Source organism: Dipteris shenzhenensis, chromosome 26 (assembly GCF_047967505.1).
Source record: "Dipteris shenzhenensis isolate YYH24624 ecotype China chromosome 26, Dip_SZ_1.0, whole genome shotgun sequence".
NCBI classification, from domain to species: Eukaryota; Viridiplantae; Streptophyta; class Polypodiopsida; order Gleicheniales; family Dipteridaceae; genus Dipteris; species Dipteris shenzhenensis.
Genome location: NC_141621.1, coordinates 39,501,127 through 39,527,343, shown reverse-complemented (window position 1 = coordinate 39,527,343; position 26,217 = coordinate 39,501,127). Strand labels below are relative to the sequence as shown.

Here is a 26,217-nt window from a genome sequence, read left to right as displayed (position 1 = left end):
AGGTGGTTTCACATGCTTTCCAAATGGGGGGGGCTCCAGTGTTGTTGATTACATCATGGGATCCCCTGTCTTCACATCTCGCATTACTGACTTCACTATAGCACCTCTCCCCCCAGGGGCTGATCATACATACCTTTTCTTTCGCATCTCCACCTCCCTTCGCACAACACCTTCCACCCCACTCAGTGCTTACTCCACCTACCACGATATACGCTTTGATCGGGATCACTCACCTTCTTACTCTGGCCGTCTGTACATACTTCTCACTTATATTGACTTCATACCCCTTTTAGAAATTCGTGCTGTCCTTGTCACCCGCTCACTACACAAGGCTGCCATTCACGCTTTTTCCCACACCACCCACTCCACCCGCCCACCACCCCCTGAAACTGTACCCTGTAATAGTTGGTACGATGATGAGTGTAAGGCCTTACGCCATCAACTCAGATTCGACAGACGAGATCATGAGTACCATCGGGGTCAAACAAGGGTGTCCTTTGTCGCCTACCTTGTTTGGCCTCTACATTGACGAGCTTGAGACAGTGATGCAAACACAGGGGGGTGTAGGTTCTCTCTTGCGGGCACGCTGATCCAAATTTTGCTCTATGCAGATGACGTGGCTCTCTTGTCTTCCTCAACAGACGGGGTTCAGAGACACCTAGACGCACTACCGTTCTTTTGTGAGTCTCATGATTTGAAGGTCAACCTGGATAAAACCAAGGTCATGATCTTCAATACATCTCGAGCCATCATGTGTCAGGAGCAGTTCACATTTGCGGGGTCATCTGTTGAGATAGTTTCATCATACACTTATCTTGGGGTTATCTTCTCCGGACCACGCTTCACTATGAGACCCGCGATGCAGGCACGCTTGAGTAGAGGGTATGCCTCATTGGCCAGGCTAGAGAGGCAGTGCTTCCGCTCACACTTTCAGGATCCACGCACCAAGGGGTTGCTTTTTGACTCCTTGGCTCGCCCAGCGAGGATATACGGCAACCCTTGTTGGGGGCCAAACTTGTCGGATACAGAGTGGGCCCGTGTGGAGCGGCTACAGGTTCTCATGCTATCACGAATGATTCGTGGTAAGTCATCCGTTCCTCACCAGATCATTCAGGCTGAGTTTGGGTCACCCCCTTTACAGCTAGATGCTGCATTTCAGGTCATCACATATATGTATCGAGTTAGGGAATATGGGGATTATACCTCGGGGCATAGCAGGCTACCATGGATAGCTCTATCCTCTTCTATGGCACTTGCAGCAGGAGGAGATCAGAGGTGTTGGTATGCACGTACAGAGAGATGGTTTGAGCGACTGGGGCTCCACATGGATAGACTACCTCCCTTCCCCTATAGCATGGATGCTCCGTTCTCTCCCCTCTTATCACACGAGGTCAACCAGGTTATCCGTGAGGATCTACTACAGCTACACACTTTTCGGACCTGGTTGGAACCGAGTGAACTCCCAGTGAAGCTTAGCTTCTACAGAGATCACTTCTTACATATCACAGCGGAGGGTTTCATTGACCCACCAAGATACACACAGATTCACCTACCCCACTCGATGAGGATCTCTCTTGGGCAATTCCGGGTCTCTTCAAACAGACTTCGCATCGAGAGCGGCAGAGCAGAGCGACTACCCAGGGAGCGGCGCATATGCACACTATGTGACATACAGGAGGTTGAGACAGAGGAGCATTTCATCTTCAGGTGTCCTGTGTACTATGAGATCCAAGGACGTTTCCACTGCCTCTTCAGAGATAGTTATGGGATTTTAGCCCATTTCCTCTCCTACCCAGACCAACGGTGTTTGGTAGGTTTCATTCATGAGACACTTAGACACCGCGAGAGGATACTCCGAGCATGGAGACAGGAGCAGACTTCTTCCTCGGTTGATCCCTCTCAAAGCTCTATCACGGAGTTCTTTCAGCTAGATCACATGGACCCCAACGAGACGAGGCCTTGACATGACCGTGACCCGGAGCCCGTGACCCGATAGCTCAGACCGAGGGTCGACACACAGATCACACTTGGAGACATCCCCTCCTTGTTTAGAGTCAGAGCCCGACCGACGGGGGTCACAGTAGCCCTGGTTAGACGCAGAGCTACGACCAAGAGACGTGCCAGGACCGCACCTCTGAGTGGCCGACATCACTCTATTGCCGACTTCATGCCTCCACTGCCTCATCCATTCTGATATCTTATTGTTGCTAGGGATGATGATGATATTGATGATGCTGCTAAATTGATATATATAGTCGACCATCGACATGACTATGTTGTACTTAGGACTTAGTACTGCCATTCTGCATTTTTGCATTTTTTGCATTTTGCATTGGTACGGACGCTCATTCAGTAGCTCCACTACCACAGCTCGTTGTATCAGGATTTTCACAATCTCATAGACCCATCAGTCTTCCCAAGACTTTAATAAACTTTCTTTCTTTCTTTCTTTCTTTCTATAAGGTCAAGAGATACGATCCATCGTTTTGTTTTAGCCCAAAAGGCATCACAAACTCATACAGCCCAAAAGTAGTGTGGAATGTTGTCTTATGCACTGCCTGTGGCTATATTCTAACTTGATGATAACCACTCTTCAAATCTATCTTGCTGAAACTAAGCTCCATTGAGCTGGCCCATCATTGATGCGCGGAATTGGGAATCTGTTAGCACTTAGCCTTGGTATGTGCCTTGTAGGTCATATGGTTGACTTGGGGGCCATATAGGCCAGGCCTTTGTACTTTCTCTTTATCCAATTGAGCAGTACTACGTTTTGCTCTAGCTTGTTGTTTGCTTCCCACACTCCACTCCCGTTCCATTGCTTCCTGCACCCAACAGTGGTATTAGAGCATCTAGATCCCGACCTTTCTATTTCCCTTGCTAGACCCTTCCTTTTGGCGTTCGCTCGTTGTTGGAACAACTCGACATTCAAATGCTTGATGTTTCCATCTACTGGTCACTGCATTCATCGTCAACAACATCAACGTCCAACTCTACGCCAATCTACAGTAGTCGTCCGTACACAACGACCTGCTTGCCGTAAGTGTGTCATCTGCCATACCAAAGTCTGTACATTGATGTACAGCCAGGCGCCAGACGCCCGTACAGGCGTCCATACATCTACAAGTCAACATCCGTACAACCAGACGCCAGCTTTTGTACATCCGTACAAGTCCATACTTGCAAAACTCTCGTACACTCATGACGTCCGTATGCACACATACATTTACATCGTACACACATATCTTCGGTACCTGTCCGTACATGCAGATCTTTTGTGCGCCGTACGTTGTACACTTTACACTTGCACCGTACAATCTACCCATAAAATTTGTTTGCCGATTTCGCAACTAGATTTGGACATTGTAGATATTTGGGGCTTTCTTGGATTTTGTCCTCTTTTGCTGCAATTTTCCCTTTAGAAATTGGGGCTTTTTACATTGAGCTTCAATTTTGCAAAGGACTTGAGGCCTTTGGCAGATATGCAAGTACTTTTTCCCTCAATTTGAGTGAGAGAGCCTTACATTTGCTATCTCTAGCAGTCAGATTGGTCTATTTTGGCATTTTTGCAGGACATTGCAGTCACGTTGCAGGACATTTTGTCTCATTTTCTATATTTCAGCAAAATTTGGGACTTTTGGTCATTTGCCCCAATTTTGACATTTTTGCCCTTCCGAAAATTGGGGCCTTTGTCAATTTTGTTAAAATTTGTAGTGGCATTGGCTTGGTACAACCAATTTTGGGCATTTGGCAGACAATGCATGCAGGAACATTGACATTGGCTTGGAATCGCAGCACATTGAGTCACATTTGCAACCTGCAGCACAATTTGGGGATTTTCCCAATCTGCCCTCTTTTTGGCATATTTTCCCTCTCAGAATTTGGGGCTTTTACCAGATTTGCTGTCTATTGCAGTGGCATTTGCTTTATTCAGCTAAATTTGGGTGTATTATGCATTTGCCCCTTGATTTGGGCTTGTTGTCCTCTCAGATTTGAGGCACACAGCCTCCATCTCGGACATTTACAGCTCAATCGATCATTGGATACATTTGCAGACATTTGCCCCTTGTTTTGGGCTGATATTTTTGCAGGACAACTATCTTTGGCAGGGGGGTCCTTTGAACGAACTGCAAGTCATATTTTTGGGGACAGCACGTGCATTTAGCTCATTGTTTGAGCAGTCAATTTGCTGTCATTTTTGGACAGCCAGCTCATTTTGTAGTGAAAGCCTTGAGGCTACTCTTGAGCACGCATTTTTCCTTCAGGGATTTTTTTTTGCAATGGGAAGCAACGATTGGATGGTTATGTTCTCCGCTGAGGACAAGCTCAATGGACCCTTATCCCATGTGGTCATACACGGTGAAACATTTGCTAATTGCCAAAAAATTTTGGGGTATTGTCTCAGGATCGGACCTTTGACCTCCCTCTATGGCTTCCACTCCAGCTGCTGCTACAGCTAGTGCAGCTCTTACAGCCACCTCTGGATCTACTCACTCTTCTCCTACTACTCCAGCCCCTCCTCCCACACCCGACTAGGCTAGATGGGATGGTAAAGATGCCCAAGCACATTCTATCATTGCTTTTTGTCAATAGACACATCATTCCTCATGAAATTATTCCATATGCTCAGGTAGTGTCCACAACATCAATGGACTTCCTGAGTCCTACCAGCGATTTGCTACTACATTAAGGTTGGTTGACATGGCCAATCCCAACACTTCTACTTTCGGCCAGCTTGTTTCCCTTCTCCTGCAGGAGGAGCAGAGTCGCACAAATCGTACTACCTCTCAAATTGCAAATCAGGCTCTTGTCACTAATCACAAAAATAAGGGAAAGAACGGGCAAAATTACAGCAAACCAAAGCCATCTGGAGGCTCATCTACTACTGGACACTCATCTAATTCTGCCCCGTCTGATGCAAAGAAGAAAAATAGCAAACGTTGTAATTATTGCAGGAAGCCAGGACATGACATTTCTAAATGTCGCAAGCGCATGGCTTATGACTAGAAAAAACAGCAAAAGCGACTTGCTGTCAATACTACTGTTGCTGCCCCCGATCATGGTCAAGAGGCAGCAAACATTGCTCACCATGAGTGGGCTTTCACGGTGACATGCCAGTGCCATCTAGCGAAGCATGCTACAGCCTTGTTTGTCTTAGATTCTGAGTCAGATTGGTGCTTCAACCGTGGTGCTTCCAAGCACATCACTCTTTCAAACATTGGGGGCTGCTCCACATGGTGGCACAGTTATCCCGTGAAAGGGATTGGCCAGGTCGAGGTCACTTCAGTTTCACGTGATACGATCACGCTCATGGACGTTTTGTTTGTCCCAAGAATCAAGAAGAACCTCATCTCCATTGCAACCATATCCTTGAATGGCTTTCGGGTTCTCTTTGATGGTTATCGATGTGCCGTGTATGACAACCGGTATGATGAAAGCATAGTACTTACTAGGTCACTTTCTTCTGGGCTATATCATCTTGATGTTTATGAAAACAGCCTACTATAGAGGCAAATTTGGTGGCTGAATCTGTAATTTGAGATTCCCACTTATGGCATGCGAGGTTGGGTCACCTCAACTACAGAAGCTTGATTAAAATGCATTCACAGGACATGGTGGTTGCTCTCCCACCCATGCATGCACCGGTTAAACATGTTTGTGAGGGATGCTTGTTTGGCAAAATGCACCGTTTCTCATTTCCAAAGGATGGGACACTTGGTGCATCCAGGAAGCTTCACCTTGTGCATAGTGACGTGTGCGGGCCAATGCGGACAGCATCCATTGCTACCTTTACTTTTGTACCTTTGTGGATTACTACAACAGATTCACTTGGATATATGGCATGAAGGCCAAATCTGATGTGTTCTCATGCTTCAGACATTGGCTTGCAATGGCTGAAAATGACTCCGGGAACAAGCTCCTTGCTCTACGCACTGACAGGGGCGGGAGTACATGTCCCATGAATTCTCTGATTTTTTGGCAGCTCCGGACATTATTCATACTATGCCTTATACTCCGCAGCAAAATGGGCTCGCACAGAGGGAAAATCAGTCAGAGATGGAAATGAGATGGTGCATGCTCAAAGGGAAGTCTTTGCCAAATAAGTTTTGGTTGGATGTTGTCATGTGCTCCAACTATGTGCTCAATCGGGTACCCACAAAGGCATTGAAGACTATCACACCTTACGAGGCATGGCACGGCCGCAAACCTGAAATTTCTCATATGCAGGTGTTCGGGTCATTGGCTTAGCTCATGTGCCATCTCAGCTCAAGCATAAGCTTGAAGACAAAGCTCTAAAATGCATATTCATTGGTTACAACGCAGAGAGCAAGGGATATAGGTTGTATCAGCCTAGCACGAGCAAGGTCATTGTCAGTAGGGATGTTATATTCGCTGAAATTGTGCTTTTACCTTCGCTGGAATGCAAAAGAAAGCCTACTGTTGATGCCTCATATGTCTTTGATACATTGTTGCCTCTCTCTCAGTCGCCCACAGATGCAGAGCAGCAGTGCAGAGTGTTCTGCCATACAATTCTAGCAGTGCCCATCCTCTACCAGTAGCTCCTGCTCAGCCTGATATGTCTTTAGTTGATGACCATGCTATATGAGCAGGCAGTTGCACAAAAGAGTGTTGTCATCAGACAGCAAAAATCAGTCCCGAGATGGCTTTTAGACACACTCAAGGACAGCAAACAAGCTGAGCCTTTGCCAGCCCGCACCAGAGGTGCACATAAACAAATGCATGGCAACTATTTGGCTGTAGCTTTGGTTGCTACTACTTGCGAGGAACCTTTATGTCACAAGGATGCCTTTGGCAGCAAGGAATGGATGGATGCCATGAAGGTTGAGCTTGAATCCATTCATGCAAACAACGCTTGGGATTGGTGTGACTTGCCAGCTGGCAAGCATGTCATAGGCACAAAGTGCGTCTACAAGGTGAAAAGGAAAGTTGATGGCAGTGTTGACCGCCACAAAGCTAGCATGGTTGCAAAGGGCTATGCACAGGAGCACGGCATTGACTTTGAGGATACCTTTGCTCCCACACCACACATCACTACTATCAGGTGTGTTATTGCTATGGCATCTAATCGGCATTGGGAGGTTCATCAGCTAGACATCAAGACCGCCTTCCTTCATGGTGATCTTCAAGAAGAGGTCTATGTCACGCAGCCACCTGGCTTTGAATAATTGGGTTCTGAAAATATGGTTTGCCGGCTTAGAAAAGCCCTCTATGGATTGAAGCAGGCACCCCGGGCATGGTATGTGAAGATACATGCATTTTTGACAGCCCGTGGCTTTCAAAACAGCCCAACCGAGGCCACTCTTTATGTCCGAAAGAGTGCATCAGAATTTTTAATTTTGATTTTATATGTGGGTGACATGCTTATCACTAGGCCAAATATGGAAACAATTGCAGATTTCAAAGCTGATTTACAGCAGTCTTTTGCCATGACACATATGGGCCGGTTGCACTATTATTTGGGCATACATCTTGCATATGTTGAGGGTCAATCCTGTAGGATATCTCATGGGCTATCCATAGATGCCACTTATACCTTCGTATGAGCCTTGTAGGCATAGTTATAGTCTGTTAGGACTATTGGTACAGTTAGTTTATGTACCATCTAGGTCAGTTAGGACACTTAGTCCAGTTAGGACAATTAGCCCTAGGGTTTTGTTATGTTGGCTCTCCCTTGAGCCTCCACACTTCAATTTTGCAGCAATGTATTACAGCATCTCGTTTTTCTCCATTGTGCTTCCATTTTGGAGCTTCCATTGCTTCCAACACCCAACAGTGGTAACAGAGCAGGTCGGGAATCCATTCCCTCAACCATTGACAGCTTTCCCAAGCTGTTTGGCAGCCTTTGGAGCTCTCATTCTTGCTGGTCTTGCTGGTTTTCACACTCCCACGAGTGTTTGAGACCTTTCCAAGCACTTCTGTCGCGAAAAACCTCATTTTGTCGCGAGAAGACTGCACTTTGGAGCAACTCTCGCGAAGGGAACTGTTTTTCGGTGCATTTTCCAACCTGCTGTAGCAAAAAACGACCACACGCGAGCATTTACAGCATCTGTACCGAATTTTGAACCTGTCACACAAAACAGAAAATCCGTACATGCGTCAAAAATTGTACGAAAATCCGTACATGCGTCAGAAATTGTACGGAAATCCGTACATCTGTCAAAAATTGTACGAAAATTCGTACATCTATCAGAAATTTCCATACTTCTGTCCGGTTTGTCAGAATTTCAGTACATTCACTGCAGTACGGGCTGCCTCGAGGTGCGTGCCAATCATTTCTCAAAATTTTCCAGCATTTCGAAGCTGTCTCGAGCTGCACGCCAGCATTTTGGAGCTGCCTCGAGCTGCGTGCCAGCATTTTGGAGCTGCCTCGAGCTGTGTGCCGACGTTTGGAGCCATTTGGAGCTGCTGAATTGATCTGGAGACTTCTCTTTGAGCCCTTCCCTCCTCATTTGGCATCCCTTTGCCTCAGGCTGCGAGCTTCTCTCCATTGGATCTCTTTCTCTCCATTTCTTCGTGCTCTCCTCCCGTGAGAGCACTTCTTTTGCTGTAATTCTTATTTCCAACCCTCATTTGCTCAATTTCAAAGCCTGTCACTGCTGTTCATCATTGGGTAAGCCATTGTTTTATTGGCTTTTTCCAATTTCTGCTTCATTTGCATTTTGGAAAGGCCTCATGTTGCCTTGGAACGCCTCTTGTTGCCTTTGGGGATTTTTCTTGCAACAGGTACACGTTGGGACAGCAGAGTCTTTTGCAAACATAAGCTTTGAAGCTTGGGCAGTTTTTTGGCACTTGATTCTGAGAGGTTGCCTTTCTCTCATTTGCTTTGCCAGTTGGTGCATTTGCCTTGTATTTCAACACCATGTCTGATGGCAAAGATGATTTGTTTGGGCTGATTGGGGCCGATGACAAGATTGATGGCACCAATTACCCATGTGGTCATACATGATGGGACATGTTTTGGTTGCCAAGAATCTATGGCATATTGTTTCAGGTTCTGAGACCAGGCCTACACGCACTATTACTGGTGCTACATCTGCAGCCTCTGCTTCTTCATGTGATGGTTCTACTGCTACAGCCAAGACTCCTGCACCTCCTACTCCAAGTGCTTTGCCTCCTTCACAGGAGCGAATTCAGTGGGATGGTCGTGATGCCAAAGCACATGCCTTGATTGCTCTTTCAATGAAACGGGTTATTATCCCTCATATTCGGTCTTGCAAGACAACTAAGCAACCATGGGATCAGCTTGCATCTTTGTATCAGGTGCGGAATGAGGCGAGGGTTGCCTATCTCCACAGGCAATTGAAAGATTTAAAGCTTGATGAGGGTGGTAACATGGATGCCTATCTCACAAGTGTGAAGGATTTGAAAGAGCAGTTGGCCAACATTGATGAGATTATGCCTAATTCTCAGCTGGTTTCTAATACCCTTGATGGGTTGCCTAATTCATATCAAGGCTTTGCTACTATATTGAGGTTGATTGCAGGGGGTGATGCCAATCATTTCTCATTTGACCAGCTTGTTGCTCTTCTTCTTCAGGAGGAGCAAAGTCGTGTGAATCGCAATGCTCGGCAGTTTGGAGCCTGTCTTGTTGACTGTACCTTTACGCTTTTTTCGTACACAAAGGTAAAGGCAAGGTTTCAGCTAGAAAGCCCTCTCATTCCCATGTTGATCATTCACATGGTGCCTCTTCTTCAGGGAATCACAAAAAGAAGAGATGCAACTATTACAGGAAACCTAGGCATGATATTTCTGAATGCAGGAAGTGCATAGCATCTGGAAAGAAAAAGAAAGAGTCTGGTCTTGCAGTATTTGGTTCTAGTAGTGCAGAAGATCGACATGAGTCTGCTAATTTCGCACAAGACCACCATTGGGCTTTCTTGGTTACATGTCAGTATAATCCTGATGTTCATGATGCTTTTATGGCAGTTTCAACTGTTCATGATGCCTGGTTCTTTGATAGTAGTGCTAGCAAGCACATCACTTCCTACAGGAAGTTATTTAGCTCATTGGAGCTTACATCTAAGGGGGGCAGTGTCACATGTGCCAATAATGCATCATATACTGTGAAAGGTATTGGACAAGTTGCTCTTACTTCTGTCTCTGGTGGTATTGTCACTCTAGATCACGTGCTTTATGTTCTAGGCATTCGTAAGAACCTCATTTCTATTTCAGCCATTGCTACATGTGGCTTTCAGGTTATTTTTGATGATGTGAGATGTGCAGTGTATGATGTTACACATGCCTCTACCCTGGTTTTGACTGGCACATTGTCTAGCGGTCTTTACATACTTGATGCTTATGACAGATGTTTAGATGATGGTGCTGCACTTGCCAATGCAAATGCCTTTGCTATTGATTCTACCATGGCAGAAACTCATTTGTGGCATGAGAGGTTTGGACACCTCAATTTTGGAGCCCTGGTGAAGTTATATAAGGAAGATATGATTGTGGATTTTCCCAAAATGCATATGCCTACCAAACATGTTTGTGAACCATGCTTACTTGGTAAGATGCACCGTGCTGCATTTCCCAAGGATGGGAGAGTTGGTGCTTCACATAAGCTTTATCTAGTTCATAGTGATGTTTGTGGACCCATAAGGGTTGCAGCTCTTGGGAGGTTCTACTATTTTGTTACTTTTATTGATGATTTCACTAGATACACTTGGATTTTCGCATTGAAATCCAAGTCTGATGTTTCTTCATGCTTCAAGCACTTTATTGCCTTGGCTGAGAATGAGAGTGGGCTGCACAATGCTCACATTAATACAAACAGGGGAGTGAATACATGTCGAAGGAGTTTGCTGTTTTTTCGGCTTCCCATGGCTGGTCATTAACAGTCGGTTACAGTCATTGTGGAATGCTTGGATACTTTTACAGTTGGTCATGGACAAATGGTGAATGCCTTAGCTTTGCCTTGGCACTTGGGTGCTAGTGAGTGCACTAGGATGGAATGCAGGTTATAGCCAAGGTTTGGCTTGGACAGTGGAATTGCCTGTGGGGCAAAGCACAAGGGAGAGCCCTTGTTGTATGTACCAATTTCATTCCTAAAGAAATAAATAAATACCGGAAGGGGCGCCAAGTGTTTGGGGCCAGTGTGGTGTCTTGTACTTGGTTTCATTGAGCAGGGGCACTCTAGCCTCCATCTAGTTATTTCTCAAGTTGTTTCTAAGTGGTATTGTTTAAAGTTAAGTGGTTGGAAATGATGCAATGTGGCTGTGAATAATGAATATGCAATGCAAGTTATGGTCATCTGCCCTTTAGGAGACTTAAGGCCGGTTATAATATTGACCCCGATCCTCTTCTCCTTGCGCTAGGGTCTTGGAGACTCTCGTTATATGGTGGTTCCCCTATTAGGTTCTTGCAGTGGGACCCAGGGGAGTGGAAATGGATTGATGAGGGGCACCGAGAGAAGAGCTTCCCCTTCTTTCGCTATACAGTCAAAAATGCCTGGAGGTTTCAGCTTAGCAGTAGAGGTTGGAGGCCCTCCAAGGTGCCTCATTGGGATAGTTTTCAGATTTCCGTAGTTGTGCGAAAAAACTTTTGACGTAGGCTCTAGAAATCCCTCAGGAATAGAAAGATCACTCTTTTCTTTTGGCTTTCTATTCATGGAGGGATTGCAGTGAACCTGTGGAGATCAAGGTTCGGGGCTGACCCTACCTGTCCTCGTTGTCACATTGCAGTTGAGTTAGTACATCATTGCCTTTGGGAGTGCAAACAGGCGAGGACGATCTGGAAAGGTGTTGCTAGGATTTTCAGCATCTTTCATACAGCACCTTTCTATATGGCCTAGGGTTCAGTGGCTTGGTTCTCTCTTACTGGCTCTCAGGTGTTTCTCGAGCGACATGATCTAGATCCAATTCTCATTGTACAGCGACACTCAGTGGAGCCTTGTTCCCCAAAAAATGTTCCCTTCACTATTTTCAAAGCTGCTCATGCCTCAGTAGACACGTCTTGGGAGATTCTGGAGCTTGGAATATTTGGAGAGCCAGGTGCACAGAGGCGATGGAGGGTATCCAAGTTCACCCTTCCCAGGCTATGGCCAATATTTGGACCGACACAATACACACTCTAATGGCCATATGGGCGAGCATGCATGGATCCTCCAGAGCAGCCACTGCCAAGAGAGTTACTTTTTTCAAAGTTTGGAGAGGATCTCCTTTCTTCTCTGAGTCTCCCTCAGTGTTAAGGTGGCATTTTCAGCCTCCGCCTTGGTTTTTTATTAACTCCTTTTGAGCTGTTTTTTTTTTCCTCATGCATTGCATGACGTACTCCCGCATTTGAGCTTGCTCTCACAGTTTTCATTCATACTTCCTTTTTTTTTTTTTAATTAAATTTTCTTGAAAAAAAAAACTGCTATGTACACAAATGGTTACCATATAGAAAGAAAGTTTATTACAAGTTTTCGAAAGGCCGAAGTGCCTATGAGACTTGAAGAACTAGATACACTGTGGTGAATGGGTGGAGCCTCTAATCAGGCATCAACACCAAGACAAATATAATATAATCATGGAAACACTAATACATAAAAATATATGAGTTCATGGAGAGGATGGAAACTATGGTGTGGCATCATTGCGATGATCCTCTGGAAGCTGGCGGACAGGTCAACAATCCCAAGGAGGAGCCCAGTGTTATACGAGAATGTGGTGGCATTAAACTTTTGATAGAGGGCTAGCGGCAGTAGGTGTGTGTGGTCCACTATGGTCTCCTAGTTGTGCATCTACGTTAGACAAGTGCCAATGCCACCCCTGTCGATCATGTCTCCAATCTAGTGCACATGGAGGAAAGATTACCAAGCTTGATCGATGCCCAACCCATTGTTAGTCTATCATGTATCTCGCTCTCTAGACTTCGGCTCTGCCGTCTCCCTAGGACCTACTGGACCATGCTGTCTTGTTGGAACAACTCAGTGATCATGCTCCGAGTAGAGACAGGGTTGTACACCTTGACCTCGCCTATGGCCTATGTGTCTTGAGCAGATTCTCTCTACGTCAAACAGCCTCATGAATGAAAGTCACCAAGCATCTCTAATTTGGGTAAGATAGGAAACCAGAGAGGGGTCCAAAACCATCCCGGAAGAGACAATGGTAACGACCTCAGATCTCATAGTAGATAGGGCATCTAAAAGCAAAGTACTCCTCTTACTCGATCTCCTGTTGATCACATATTCAGCCAGCCCACTCTCAATGCGTAGTCAGTGTGATGAGACACTGAACTGTCCACTTGATATCCTCAAGGAATGGGGGACATGGATCCGTGTATAGCTTGGTGGGTCAATGAATCCCTCCTTCGATATTTGTAAGCAATGGTCCCTATATAAGCTGATCTCAAAGGAAGCTTACTAGGTGCCAACTGGCACCTGAGTGTGTAAATGTAAGAGATCCTCCCGAATAACCTGATTGACCTCATGATAGGTGAACAAGAAAGATGTACCTGGAATGCCACATCAAGTTGTAGTGGGAATGCTCCGAACTTGGCCTGAACTATTTGATGTTACCATCAATGACAACAAGAGAACCTAAAGCCTCCCCACTCGAGCCCAATATGCATCTGATATATCAAGCTCCCGAGAAGGATTGCCATACATACCCGTTGGGCGGACCAAGGAGTCAAAGTGAAGCAACTTGGTCCGAGGATCTTGGAAATGAGAGTGAAAGCACCGCCGCTCAAGTCAAGCAAGTGTGACGCATCCCCTGCTCAGTCTGGCCTACATTGCTAGGTCACATCGTGAAAAGAACCCCCAAGTTTGTGATGCGATGACCACCATCGGTAATCTATCGTACATGAAATGATGTCTGCACATGGCCGCTTGGGATGTGTTGAAGATCATGATTTTGACCCTACCAAATTTAACGTTCAAATCATGTGCCAAGCACAAGGTATGAAGTGCATCCAAGTGACGTTGAAGGCCTGTGCTGAGAGTAAGGCCGCATCATCTGCGTATAGGAGGATTTGAATCAAGGAGCCGACGAGAGAGCAGCCTGTTGCCCCTAGTGTCCCAATGAAAGTCTCCATCTCGTCTATATAGAGACCAAACAAGGTTGGTGATAATGGATAATCTTCTTGACTCCGACCCCAATAGTGCTCATGATCTCCTCTATCCACCCTGCACCCATCCAAACCCTACCTGAGACCCTCTCATAGAGCAAAACAGGTACGATTCCTTGGATGCTAATCCAATCCATGCATGCATGTAAATGATCGCACAAGTGAATAAGCTTGCACTTGAGGATAGAAAAGAAACAAAAATAACAAAAAACAGTTTGGAACAGCAACAAATGCGTAGCATGAGCAAGAGAATTCTCACATAAATATGATTCACATATAAATCAGCAAATAAGTAAATGTGCTTCATTTAAGGCAAGAAAATGAGATCGAGCCAACAGAAATTAATATGGGACAGCAAAGTTTAACCCAAAAAAGTGTAGCATACAACAACAAGAATATATTTTCTTTGAGGAAAAGATTTCATTACCAATAGCATGAGTCCATATCTCGACATTGACATCATTCCAGTCGACCAAATGAAGGTTGGGATGATGACCTTTGCCACATTCAAAAGACCCAAAAATCTGTTAATTGAGTGAATTAAAATCTTGTCCATAGTAACACAAAATATTGCATACCAAAACATTAAATTATTTATACCATTAATTGTTCAAACAATGCAAGTACTAGATTGACTCTAAACATAGATCTATAGACTATAAACTTTTCTTTAACAAGTGTCACACAGGATCAAAGACCCTAAAGATGACCATCATTAGCAATCACGAAGACTATTGTCATCCGTGGCCTTGAAGAGGATCATCATCACAAGAAGAGAGAATTGAGGACTGGGTATGGCAAGAGCCCATGGGTACGGATGAATTCATGGGACCTACGAAATCAAACACCAAGTCCACCGATTGGAGGCGAGTAGAGCATCTCAGAGGCATCGACTAGGGATGACATTAACGATAGGGAGTAGGGGAATATTGTTCATAGCCAAGAGAGAAAGAGAGAGAGAGAGAGAGAGAGAGAGAGAGAGAGAGAGAGAGAGAGAGGCTTAATCTATGACCCTACCAAAGTGAGTGAAAGGAGTTTTAGAGTGTGACCTTGGCCCATCTAGGAAGTAGTCTTGGTGTATGGTGATTGAATGTGAACATGGAAACTAGTGTTGTCTACAAAGATCTATTACGTTCACTTTTTCTTTCTTTTACGTTTGTGGGTTGCACTAGGTAGTACAAAGACACTTGTTCCACAGTAGTATGAAGACGTATGGCTGCATAAGTACAACCATCGACACCTTGCACCAATTGTTACGCTCTAGCCGAGGTAGCATGACCTCGGAAGAATCAGTCGACATTTCCCTTATAGGATCTATCTCTGTAATATATGTGTTTGCGCTTCATGTAAATGATCGGGAGGGATTTAATGTCAAGGTCCTAGGTGAGGGCTGATAGCACCAGACTAGATAGATCCGAGACCAAGGGCCTAGTGCAAAGATTGTGCCTAGGGGCAAGGAACTAAATGCATCCCAAGAGAGGGGTGAAATGTTGCATTAGGAAGGCCCTATATGGATGACATGTGGCATCTAGATCTATCTAGGGATTTGGGGTTTGCTAAGGCTAGAGAGAGATGAGAAGAAACGGATTCACGTGAATTTGAATGTTAGATCTCTGTCTCGCTTGGAGGCCTTAGCAGAATTGGCTGGGAGGAGAATCCTGGTGCTACTCCCGTGATATGCAACAGAGGTTAGTTTAGAGAAATTTGGTGACAATTGGTATCAGAGCACAAGGCTTGGAATGAGAGAATGGACGAACGCTGGTTTACGTAGCTGTCGCAGAGCGCAAGAAAGAAAAGAATCGACGTTAGTTAGCGGAAAGTCCAAGGGGAGACACCGATTGGATGCAACGGCCCGTGAGCGGCGAAATTGAAGGCTGGCTGGCCGACGAGCAGTAACGGGCTAACGGCGCATGCAAGAGCTCACAAGCTGGATCTTTGACAATTGCCCAAGGATCAGCCTTGGCCCGTCGCGTGGGCAGGGATCCATCTGAAGGTCGCGTGAGCTGTGGAGGACCTGGTATGCATGTCGTCCGGGGGCTTGGCCAGAACTGTCGATGCACAGGTTGGTGGCTTGGAGGCATATTTCATCACGGACTCTGCCGCTCGTCAATTGTGTCTTGGTTGGAGAGGGGCTGCGCCTTGGCGCCTGGCTTTCTTGACATGTGAGCTCGGTTGGAGAGGGCAGAGGGTTCCAAGTGACTCTTCCTACTGGTTAGTCACAAGGCCCTTGCTGGGCCACGTGTGGTGTTTCGGGAGTGCCATACATGAATGTTGGGCTCCACCCGCTGGTGGAGGACTGACTGATAGAGCTGGCGTGAGGCGAACAGTGTTCAGTGTTGCAAGTGATTCGACTGCTGGTTGTGTTCGGTAATCGTTGGTAGAAGTCAGAGTACGGATGATTGGTGAGAGCTGAGAGCAGCAGGCCGTACGTGCAAGCTGCGGGATTCGAATTCCAGGGAGCACTTTATCTATTTTCCCTTCTGGTTTTCATTATTCCTGTTTTGTCGGAAGCAGTTAGACTTTTGTGGTTTTAGCAGAGGTCGCAGTTTATGATGCTATAGCAAGAACAAATTATGCTTGAGCAGATGCCTGTGTGCTTCAGTTAGAATTAGACTGCAGGAATTTCCCTAGTATAGGGAAAAGCGCCATCTGTGATATATGCCTGTATTAAATGCTTGATCAGTGTGAATGTGGGATTGCAGGTATTCCCTAGTATAGGGAATTATGTTCAGAGTGTTAGTACTGTTGGAGTACTGAAAGGAGAGAGTAGAGTTGACACAAAATCAGAATACTTTCATATAGAATGAAGAAGAAAGAGGTCCTTAAGTAGGCACCTCATACAAGGTCACTGACATCACTGATGACCTCAAAGCTCCTCAATCATCTCCTCTCCTAGATTCACTCAATCATCCTATGTGGCTTTTCCACCACCTAACTGTGCCTCTAGCACTCACACATAGAAACATAAGGTGTGCCTGAGGCATACACCTTGAGATATCCCAACAAACCCCCCCTCAAGGAGATGCCACAGGCTATGTCAAGGATACATCTAGTCTCATAGTTTCTCATGCCATCTCATGGTGGTCAAGGATAAATCTATGGCTAGGTTCTCATGCTAGCAAGGGTTTCCTTGGGTGTAAGGTAAACAGAAAGGGATACAAAAAGACCTTCCAATGGTTATCTCCCCTGCATGTACATGCACACAATGTCTGCAGGAGGTACCATGGAACAAAACATACACATGGCCTACATCATAAGGTGACCAGAGGTGTTTACAAAACACACACAACACAACACACAATAATTTATTTTCATTCATTTTGGAGGACTATCCAGGCTGAGTACCTTGACATAAAAAGAGTGATCTGGAGCATACATAGAGATGATTTAAAATGCATAATCTTCATGGGATGCCTCATCTTGTGGAGGCAAATTCACTGTAAGTAGATTTGCATTTTCTGTCTTTGCTTTGTCTCTGCAGAACTTCTCACTATGGTTGTTTTTGCCACAGTGCTTACATGGATTAACTTTGAAGCAGTCCTTTGAAAGGTGATTTGTCTTTCCACAGTGATTGCAAGGAGAGTACTTGCCCTTCTGGAATTTCATAACATAAGCAGTGTCATTGCCTTTCCTTAACTCCATGTGTCTTTCTTCTTCTTGGAGAGCTGAGATAATGCCTTCAAGGTTTGGATTGGGAAGATTCTTCAAAGTGCTTACAATGTGATCAAAGCTTTCAGGCATACTCTTAAGTAGTACTGCCATAGCATCATCAGGGGTGATAGGAGAGTTGATAGAAGCTAACTGAGTCATAAGACTCCGCATATAGTTGACATGGGCAGCTAAAGTAGTATCACTTGCCATCTTTAATTCAAAGAAAGAGATTTTAAGTGATAGTTTAGAAATATGAGAGCTTGCACCAAAAATCAAATCTAGCTTCTGCCATGCTTCCGATGGAGACTCCAAGTCAGATATATGATGTATGTAATCATCACCCAACGCGAAAGCAATTATACCATATGCTTTTTCTTCTCTTGCTGGATCCCTTGCCGGTCGTGTCGGAGCTGAAGATTCCCCAGCATTTGAGGCCGTAGAAGAAGCGGTAGGAGTAGATTTGACAAGTCCCCATAAGTTCTCCCGCATTAATGCAAATTTTACCTTCATTTGCCATGTATGGAACCCCTTTCCATTGAACTTCTCAAGATTATATAAAGTAGCCATGAGAGGGTCTAACCCATGGGCAGTGTCTATCTCTCTTACAAGGCAAAAAAGAACTGCAATACTTCCAAAGTATAGCCAATTGATGTAGCAAATAGTAGTGACTAGTTTTCAAACAATGATGCTACTTTTTATATGCTTCATAGAAGTGGATGAAATAACCACTTTCCAATCACAACCAGGTCTAGCAAGTCAAAACAAAACTGAAGCAACACTTGTAGTGAAGTTATTAAAAACTTCAAAAGACCAGAAATGCTAGAGTAGCATTTTATGTAGCATCATTTTCAAAAGCATGTAAAAACTGTCAAAACTAGAGAGCTGAACTTGGAGGGCTCATAGCACACTCTTCAAAGCAAAAGAAAGGGGGCTTTCTGAGGCAAAAGAAAGCTGGTATACCACAGTAGATCCTCTGGGAAGAAGAGGTGAAAAAACGCGTCAGGTCGCCTTCACCTTCTTGAACAAAGTCGACTGGTTTTTCTCTGTTTTCTCCTTCAATATGCAGCCATTGCTGCTCAGATTTCAGCACAAGGTAGCTCTAGGTATGTAGAAGCTTGCCCTGGAAGGAATTAAGAAAAGACAGAGCAGGTGCAGAGAAAACGCAGAAGAGAAAATCGACGACTTTTCTACAATGGCGACCAGCAGCGCGGGTTGTTCTCCAATTGCTTGCAGCCCGAAGTTCGCCCTAACAAGAGGGATCTACAGCAGAAAGGGTGTGGGAAATGGTTGAGGATTGAAGGCGAACAAGCTCAAGCAAAATTTTTGGAGAAGAGGGAGAGATGGTGAAGAAGAAGAAGAAGAAGATGATGATGATGTGGCAGAAATGGGCTCAAGGAGGATCAAATGGCTCTGATACCATGTTGGAGTACTGAAAGGAGAGAGTAGAGTTGACACAAAATCAGAATACTTTCATATAGAATGAAGAAGAAAGAGGTCCTTAAGTAGGCACCTCATACAAGGTCACTGACATCACTGATGACCTCAAAGCTCCTCAATCATCTCCTCAATCTGCTCCTAGATTCACTCAATCATCCTATGTGGCTTTTCCACCACCTAACTGTGCTTGTGGGCACCTAACTGTGCCTCTAGCACTCACACATAGAAACATAAGGTGTGCCTGAGGCATACACCTTGAGATATCCCAACAAGTACACTGAATTGTGTCAGCCTTTGATTACAGTGTTCTAAGGGTGTTTTATTTATTTTTTTTTAAAAAAAACACACAAGCCCCAAAACAAAACACCTACTGAACTAAATGGAAGCAGAAGAAGGGGCTTCCAGGAGGGAGCCTGGTGAATCAGGAGTCCGGCCGACCCAGCAGGGATCGCGCCCAGTAGCTCACACTTTATCTGGCAGAATTGCATTGCTGGAGGATGCCTTGCAACAGTTGTTAGCACAGCAATTACAAGCCAATGCAGGGCAATCTGAACTTAGGAGAGCGTTACAAAGTATGTCTGCCAGACCTTCTCGAGAAGAGAAGGGAAAGGCTCCAATGGAACTGGAGTCTAGTGTCCATACGGTCGAGCCTAGGAAGGCTAAAGTGCCAAATATTGCTAATTACAGACCGGAAAAGTATTCTGGTCGGATGAACGACCGTAGCTCCGATGTCATTGAGACCTGGTTACACAAATGGGACGAGGCGTTCGCCATTTGTGAGATCAGAAATGACATCAAAAAGATCCGCGAGGCCACCCATATGTTTAGTGAGGCTACGGATCGGTGGTGGATTAAACAACAAAAAGATGGCATAGCATCCACTACCTGGGAGGGGTTTAAAAGAGAGTTCAGGAAACACTTCTTACCTCCTGACGAGGCATCCCGAGCTTGGGATCAATATAGGAACCTTCGTCAGAGAAATTTATCAGTAGCAGAATACACTGATAAGTTTCGAGAGAGTGTAATGAAGGTTGACGAACCCCTGCCTCAATCAATCCAAGTGAAAGATTTCATATTTGGATTGAATGATCGAATAAAAATGGAAGTTCGGGCTAAGTACGCGAACACGCTAGATGATGCAATAGCTATAGCCCTGAACTACGAGGATGCCAAGGGCAACAAGCCAAGTGGGTTTGCACAGGTCGGAACCCAGTATGGGTATCCGAAGAAATCTGGGTTTAAGAAGAAGTGGGCTAGTAGAGGGAGTGGTTCGCAGCCGAGTGGTCAAGCCAAGCAGGCAAGACCGGCTGAAACTCCTAAACCAAGTACCACCATTGGAGTGAAGAGGAAAGTAACCCCAATGGCAGCTCGGGCTTGGTCTAAGTCTCCCTTGAACCCAGAACAAAGGGAAAAAGCGAGGAGAGAAGGCTTATGTTTTGGTTGCCTTCAACCTCATCAGTGGAGAGATTGTCCACGTAACAAAGATCGTCGGATGGCTGAGATGGTGATCTCAGAGTGCGACGTGGAGATGCAGGGAAGTCCCAGAGCGGAAGAGATGCAGATTCAGCTAGCGGGATCTTCTCAGAGGTTAGTACCTTGTGTGTCTGTTACTAAGTTAGTGACGAGTGCACCTGATAACATCCTATCTAAGCCCGCAGCAACGGGGTATACAGCCTTCAATGATACGGAGTTAATCAAAATGAAAGGGCAAGTGGCCAGTCATGATGTCATTGTGTTGTTTGACTCAGCGTCAACTCACAATGTGATTAACTCCAAGCTCGTGAAGAGGCTGAAATTAAAGACAAGTCCATCTGACTATGCGTATACAGTCAGGATGGCCGATGGAAGTTCAACTAAAGTATGGGACCAAAGGGTTACCCAGTTAGAGCTTCGGATTCAGGACTATGCTGAGAAGCTTGATTTTGAAATAACCAAGCTTGCTCATGCGGATATAGCCCTGGGAATGGCGTGGCATTCTAGGAGGAATCGAGCCATTGATTGGAAAAAGCACGTATATCAATTCAAGATGAATGATGTGCTTTATGTCTTGCGAGGTGAAAAAGATATACCTCAGGGACCGTTGGTTTCCGTGATGGAAATCAGAAAGGCTCAAGTAGAGTTTTTATACCTTTGCACAGCATCGGTAGAGTCGGTGGATGAGTCTTCGGCTAGCACTGATGTTATGCAAAGTGATGAGATGGCCAAGCTGGCTAATCTTATAACAGAGGAGTTCTCTGAATGTTTTAGGGATGAACTACCTTATGGGTTACCTCCAGAGCGGAAAGTTCAGCATAAGATTGAACTGATCCCGGGGGCAGAACCTGTAAATAGACCTCCCTATAGAATGAGTTTTACTGAAGAAGCGGAGGTGCGTAGGCAACTGGAAGAATACCTCAAGTTGGGGCAGATTCAACCAAGTTTCTCACCTTTTGCTTCACCAGTGATATTAAAGAGGAAAAAGGATGATACGTTTCGCCTCTGTATAGATTACAGAGCATTAAATAATATCACTGTTAAGCACAGGTATCCGATGGCTCGGATTGATGATTTGCTAGATGCATTACATGGAGCCGTGATTTTCAGCAAGATAGATCTTAAGTGCGGCTATCATCAGATCCGGATTAGAGCCGAGGATGTGCATAAAACCGCTTTTAGAAGCAGGTTTGGTCATTATGAGTTTTTGGTAATGCCCTTCGGACTTGCCAATGCTCCAGCGACCTTCGTAGTGTTCAGTACTTTGAGGAAAGCCAGTCTTTACGTGAATAAAAAGAAAACTATACTGTGTATGGTTAGGCTTGAGTATTTAGGGTTCATAATTACTCCACAGGGGGTAGAAATGGATCCGAAGAAAGTGGCTGCGATACTAACTTGGCCAATCCCTCAGAGTCTGACCGTGTTGCGATCATTCTTGGGATTTGTCCAGTTTTATAGAAGGCATATCAAAGGATATTCCGGAATAGTATCGCCATTGACTGATCTGACCTCAGATAAAGTACCTTTTGTTTGGGGACAGAATCAACAGGAAAGTTTTAACACCATAAAGCAAGCTGTGGTCACAGGACCGGTGTTAAAAATAGTTGATCCCCAAAAACCGTTGTTCCTAGAAACCGATGCAAGTGGCATTGCGGTAGGAGCAGTCCTCCTTCAAGAGGGAAGGCCAGTAGCCTTCGAAAGCAAGAAGCTTTCTCCCTCTCAAAGGAATTGGCCAACTCATGAATTGGAGTTGTATGCTGTTATCCATGCTTTGAAAACATGGAGGCATTATCTGTATGGTTCAGAGTTTTATGTGGATGTGGATCATGATACTCTGAAACATTTCTGTAAACAGCCTGACTTGAGGGGCCGCCAAGCTAGGTGGGCAGAGCTCATGCAGGAGTTTAATCTAACGATTCGGTACCGAAGAGGAAAAGACAATAAGGTAGCTGATGCGTTGTCTCGCATTATGCACAACCTGAGTTTCACGGTATTAGAGAGTGCTCTAATGACCGAGATCAGAGAAACTCAAAAGGTGGACGAGTTTGTCCAGAGCTTATGGCCTAAGGCTCATGTGTTAAAACCCGGGGAAAATGAAAAGGATGACCTGGCATCCAGAAAAGGCCAAACTTATGCAAGATATACCATAAGGGATGGTATGCTAGTTAGAAATGGCAAGGTTGTAGTACCTGGTCAGAATGATCTCAAGCAGAGAGTCATTCGACAATGCCATGATAGCCCGTGTGCGGGACATCCAGGAGTCGAGAAGACATATGACCTCGTGAAGCGAGATTTCTTTTGGCCAAAGATGAAAAAGCATATTCATGAATATGTGACACGGTGTTTCTCGTGTCAGGTAAGTAAGGCCGAGCGGGTGAAGCCACCCGGACTTTTACAGCCCTTGGAAATACCACTAAGTAAGTGGGAGAGCATTTCCATGGATTTTATTGTAGGACTACCTGCGACACAAGGAGGGTATAATTCTATCCTTGTGGTGGTTGATCGTCTAACCAAGATGGCTCACTTCATTCCGACTAGAGAGTCTATTAGTGCCCCGCAAGTAGCGGATTTGTTTATTAGGCATATATTTCGTCTGCATGGATTGCCTAGATCCATAGTGTCAGACAGAGATGTCAGGTTTACCGGTCACTTTTGGACAGCGGTATTTGAGACACTAAGGACTGAGTTGGGAATGAGTAGTGGGGATCATCCTGAGACGGATGGTCAGACGGAGAGAGTCAACCAGACTTTAGAGGATATGCTGAGGGCATATGTGTCATTGAGGCAACATACATGGGACAAGTGGTTGCCATTGTTGGAGTTTGCCTACAATGACAGGAAACATTCATCTACTGGGTTCAGTCCGTTTGAGCTGAACTATGGTTATAGGCCAGCCAATCCAACTATAGTTGGAGTACCTCAGAAAGTGCCTAGTGCCGCGAACTTTGTAGTTCAGATGCGGGAGATGCTAGCACTTGCGAGAGCTAGTATCCGTCAGGCTATGGATAGAGCCAAGGTGTATGCGGATGAAAATCGGTCTATAAGAGTATTTGAAGAAGGAGAAAAAGTTTTTCTCAGAATTCCTTCGCACTCGAAGTCGTTGACTTCAGGAGAGTGTGCTAAGTTATCACCTCGATACTGTGGGCCGTGGTTAATTCTAAAGAGAATAGGCAGTGTAGCCTATAAATTAGAATTGCCACAGGGGTGTAAGGTGCACCCGGTTTTTCATGTTTCACGTTTAAAGAAATTTTTACATACTGGTGACTCACTAATCGAAGGTGTGGTTTTGTTTCAGGAGATAGAGGATATTGCAAGGCGCAAACCAACAAGAATCCTGGACCGAGGAACAATGCAAATACGAAATCGGAAGATACCCACGGTGTTGGTTGCATGGCATGGTCAGCCTCTATCCGAAGCTACATGGGAATCCGTATATCAGTTGCGGAGAGTGTTCCCAGACTTTATCATCGAGGACGCTGATGTCTGAAGAGGGAAGGAATGTTACGCTCTAGCCGAGGTAGCATGACCTCAGAAGAATCAGTCGACATTTCCCTTATAGGATCTATCTCTGTAATATATGTGTTTGCGCTTCATGTAAATGATCGGGAGGGATTTAATGTCAAGGTCCTAGGTGAGGGCTGATAGCACCAGACTAGATAGATCCGAGACCAAGGGCCTAGTGCAAAGATTGTGCCTAGGGGCAAGGAACTAAATGCATCCCAAGAGAGGGGTGAAATGTTGCATTAGGAAGGCCCTATATGGATGACATGTGGCATCTAGATCTATCTAGGGATTTGGGGTTTGCTAAGGCTAGAGAGAGATGAGAAGAAACGGATTCACGTGAATTTGAATGTTAGATCTCTGTCTCGCTTGGAGGCCTTAGCAGAATTGGCTGGGAGGAGAATCCTGGTGCTACTCCCGTGATATGCAGCAGAGGTTAGTTTAGAGAAATTTGGTGACACCAATGGCCTTTAACCTCTGTTAATACCTCGGAATAGTGCATAGCCCCACCTCGCATATTTTGGGGATAATGGAGTGATGAGAAAGAAGACCAGAGGGTTTTGCACCACATCATCATGGGGAACCATCAAGGGGTACACCAAGGTGTTGTGGGGATGCACCATGCTGTCAAATGTCTGCACCAATGTAGTTTTTCAATGCATTGTCATTCAAAAACACCATCCCATCTTGGGTGATGAGGGAGCTCAGTAGAACTAGTCAGAGTGCTATAGCACTAGCAAAGAATCTTGTGTTTCATGCTCGCACGAAGCACATTGAGGTTCATTATCATTATGTCAGAGAGAAGTTGCATGCAGGGGAGATCAATATGATCTATGTATCAACACATGACAATGTTGCAGACATCTTCACCATGATGGGATATCTCAAGGTGTATGCCTCAAGCACACCTTGGGTTCTATGTGTGTGTGCAGGAGGCATAGTTAGGTGCCCATAAGCACTGTTAGGTGGTGGTAGATGCCACATAGGATGATTGAGAGATTCTAGGAGCTGATTGAGGAGATGATTGTAGAGCTTGGCGGCTCATGTGAGAGGTGCCTACATATGGACCTCACCTTTTCTTCATTCTATAAGCAAGCAAGCATTCTAGATCCCACAATCGGTATCCCATCTCGCCTGAATCACCATATCCAAGAAAAATGCACTTCCTTGACTTCGTGTTCAGCTTCATGCTTTCCTTTCACTTCTTCAACATGGTATCAGAGCACTATGATCCTCCTTGAGCCCATTTATGCCATGTCGTCTTCTTCATCTTCTTCTTCTTCTTCACCTTCCTCTCCATTTTATCCCTTTCTGCCCAACCACTTGGAGGGCTGAGTTCTCTACCTACAAGCAACCATTCCCAAGGTCCTTCTGGCTGGAGAGACCCTTCATATGGACAAACTTCCACGTCAAAGGAATTAGACAATGGTGCCCACGAAACCGCACAACAGTCGTCTTCTTCTCGATGCCATTTCGTTCAATTCGACTTGCTGGAGCAGCCATTCCGAAATTCCTCTGAGCCAAGCTTGCACAACAGTATGAGCTAGCTCCTATCCAGATTTGAAGGGAAATGGTCCACCAGGGAGGGAGAAACAGCCGAAAAACCAGTCGACTTTCAAGCTGCTGGCTATGGCGACATGACGCGGCATTTTGCCTCTCTTCTTCAGTGGCTCTTCTCTGGTATACCAACTTTATTTCTACCTAAAAAGCCCTCTTTTCTTTGCTTTGAAGAGTGAGATACAAGCCCTCCAAGTTCAGGCCTCTGTTTTGGACAGTTTTGACAATGTTGTGAGTTTGGTGCTACATTAGATGCTACTTTAGCATTTCTGATGTTTTAAAGTGTAAAATAGCATCAGTACAACTGTGGCTACAACTTTCCTTTAGGTTGCTATACCTGGATTTGCTTGGAATACTTTCATTTAGCCACCTCTATGAAGCATGCAAGTTGAAGTATCATTTCCATTATGATTCTTAGTATGGAATTTAGTTACAGGTCTTTGCTACACTAAATGCTTGTACTTTGAAGCTTTTCAACTCTTTCTAGCCTTGTAAGAGAGTAGACACTGCCCATTTTGGGTTAGACCCTCT

General features: G+C 45.1%; 1 protein-coding gene across 4 annotated transcripts in view; it reads right to left on the bottom strand.

The window, feature by feature from the left end:
- LOC147885054 (Transcriptional coactivator/pterin dehydratase) overlaps positions 1–26,217 on the bottom strand; it is a 92,319-nt gene that overhangs the window by 5,276 nt on the left and 60,826 nt on the right. For 3 of the 4 annotated variants that reach the window (XM_087397737.1, XM_087397738.1, XM_087397740.1), the window contains one exon: positions 14,495–14,563. The exons of the other annotated variant lie outside the window; for it this stretch is intronic. In XM_087397737.1, coding sequence (XP_087253863.1) covers positions 14,495–14,563 — 69 coding nt within the window. The remainder of the gene's footprint in view (positions 1–14,494; positions 14,564–26,217) is intronic. 4 annotated transcript variants of the gene reach the window in all.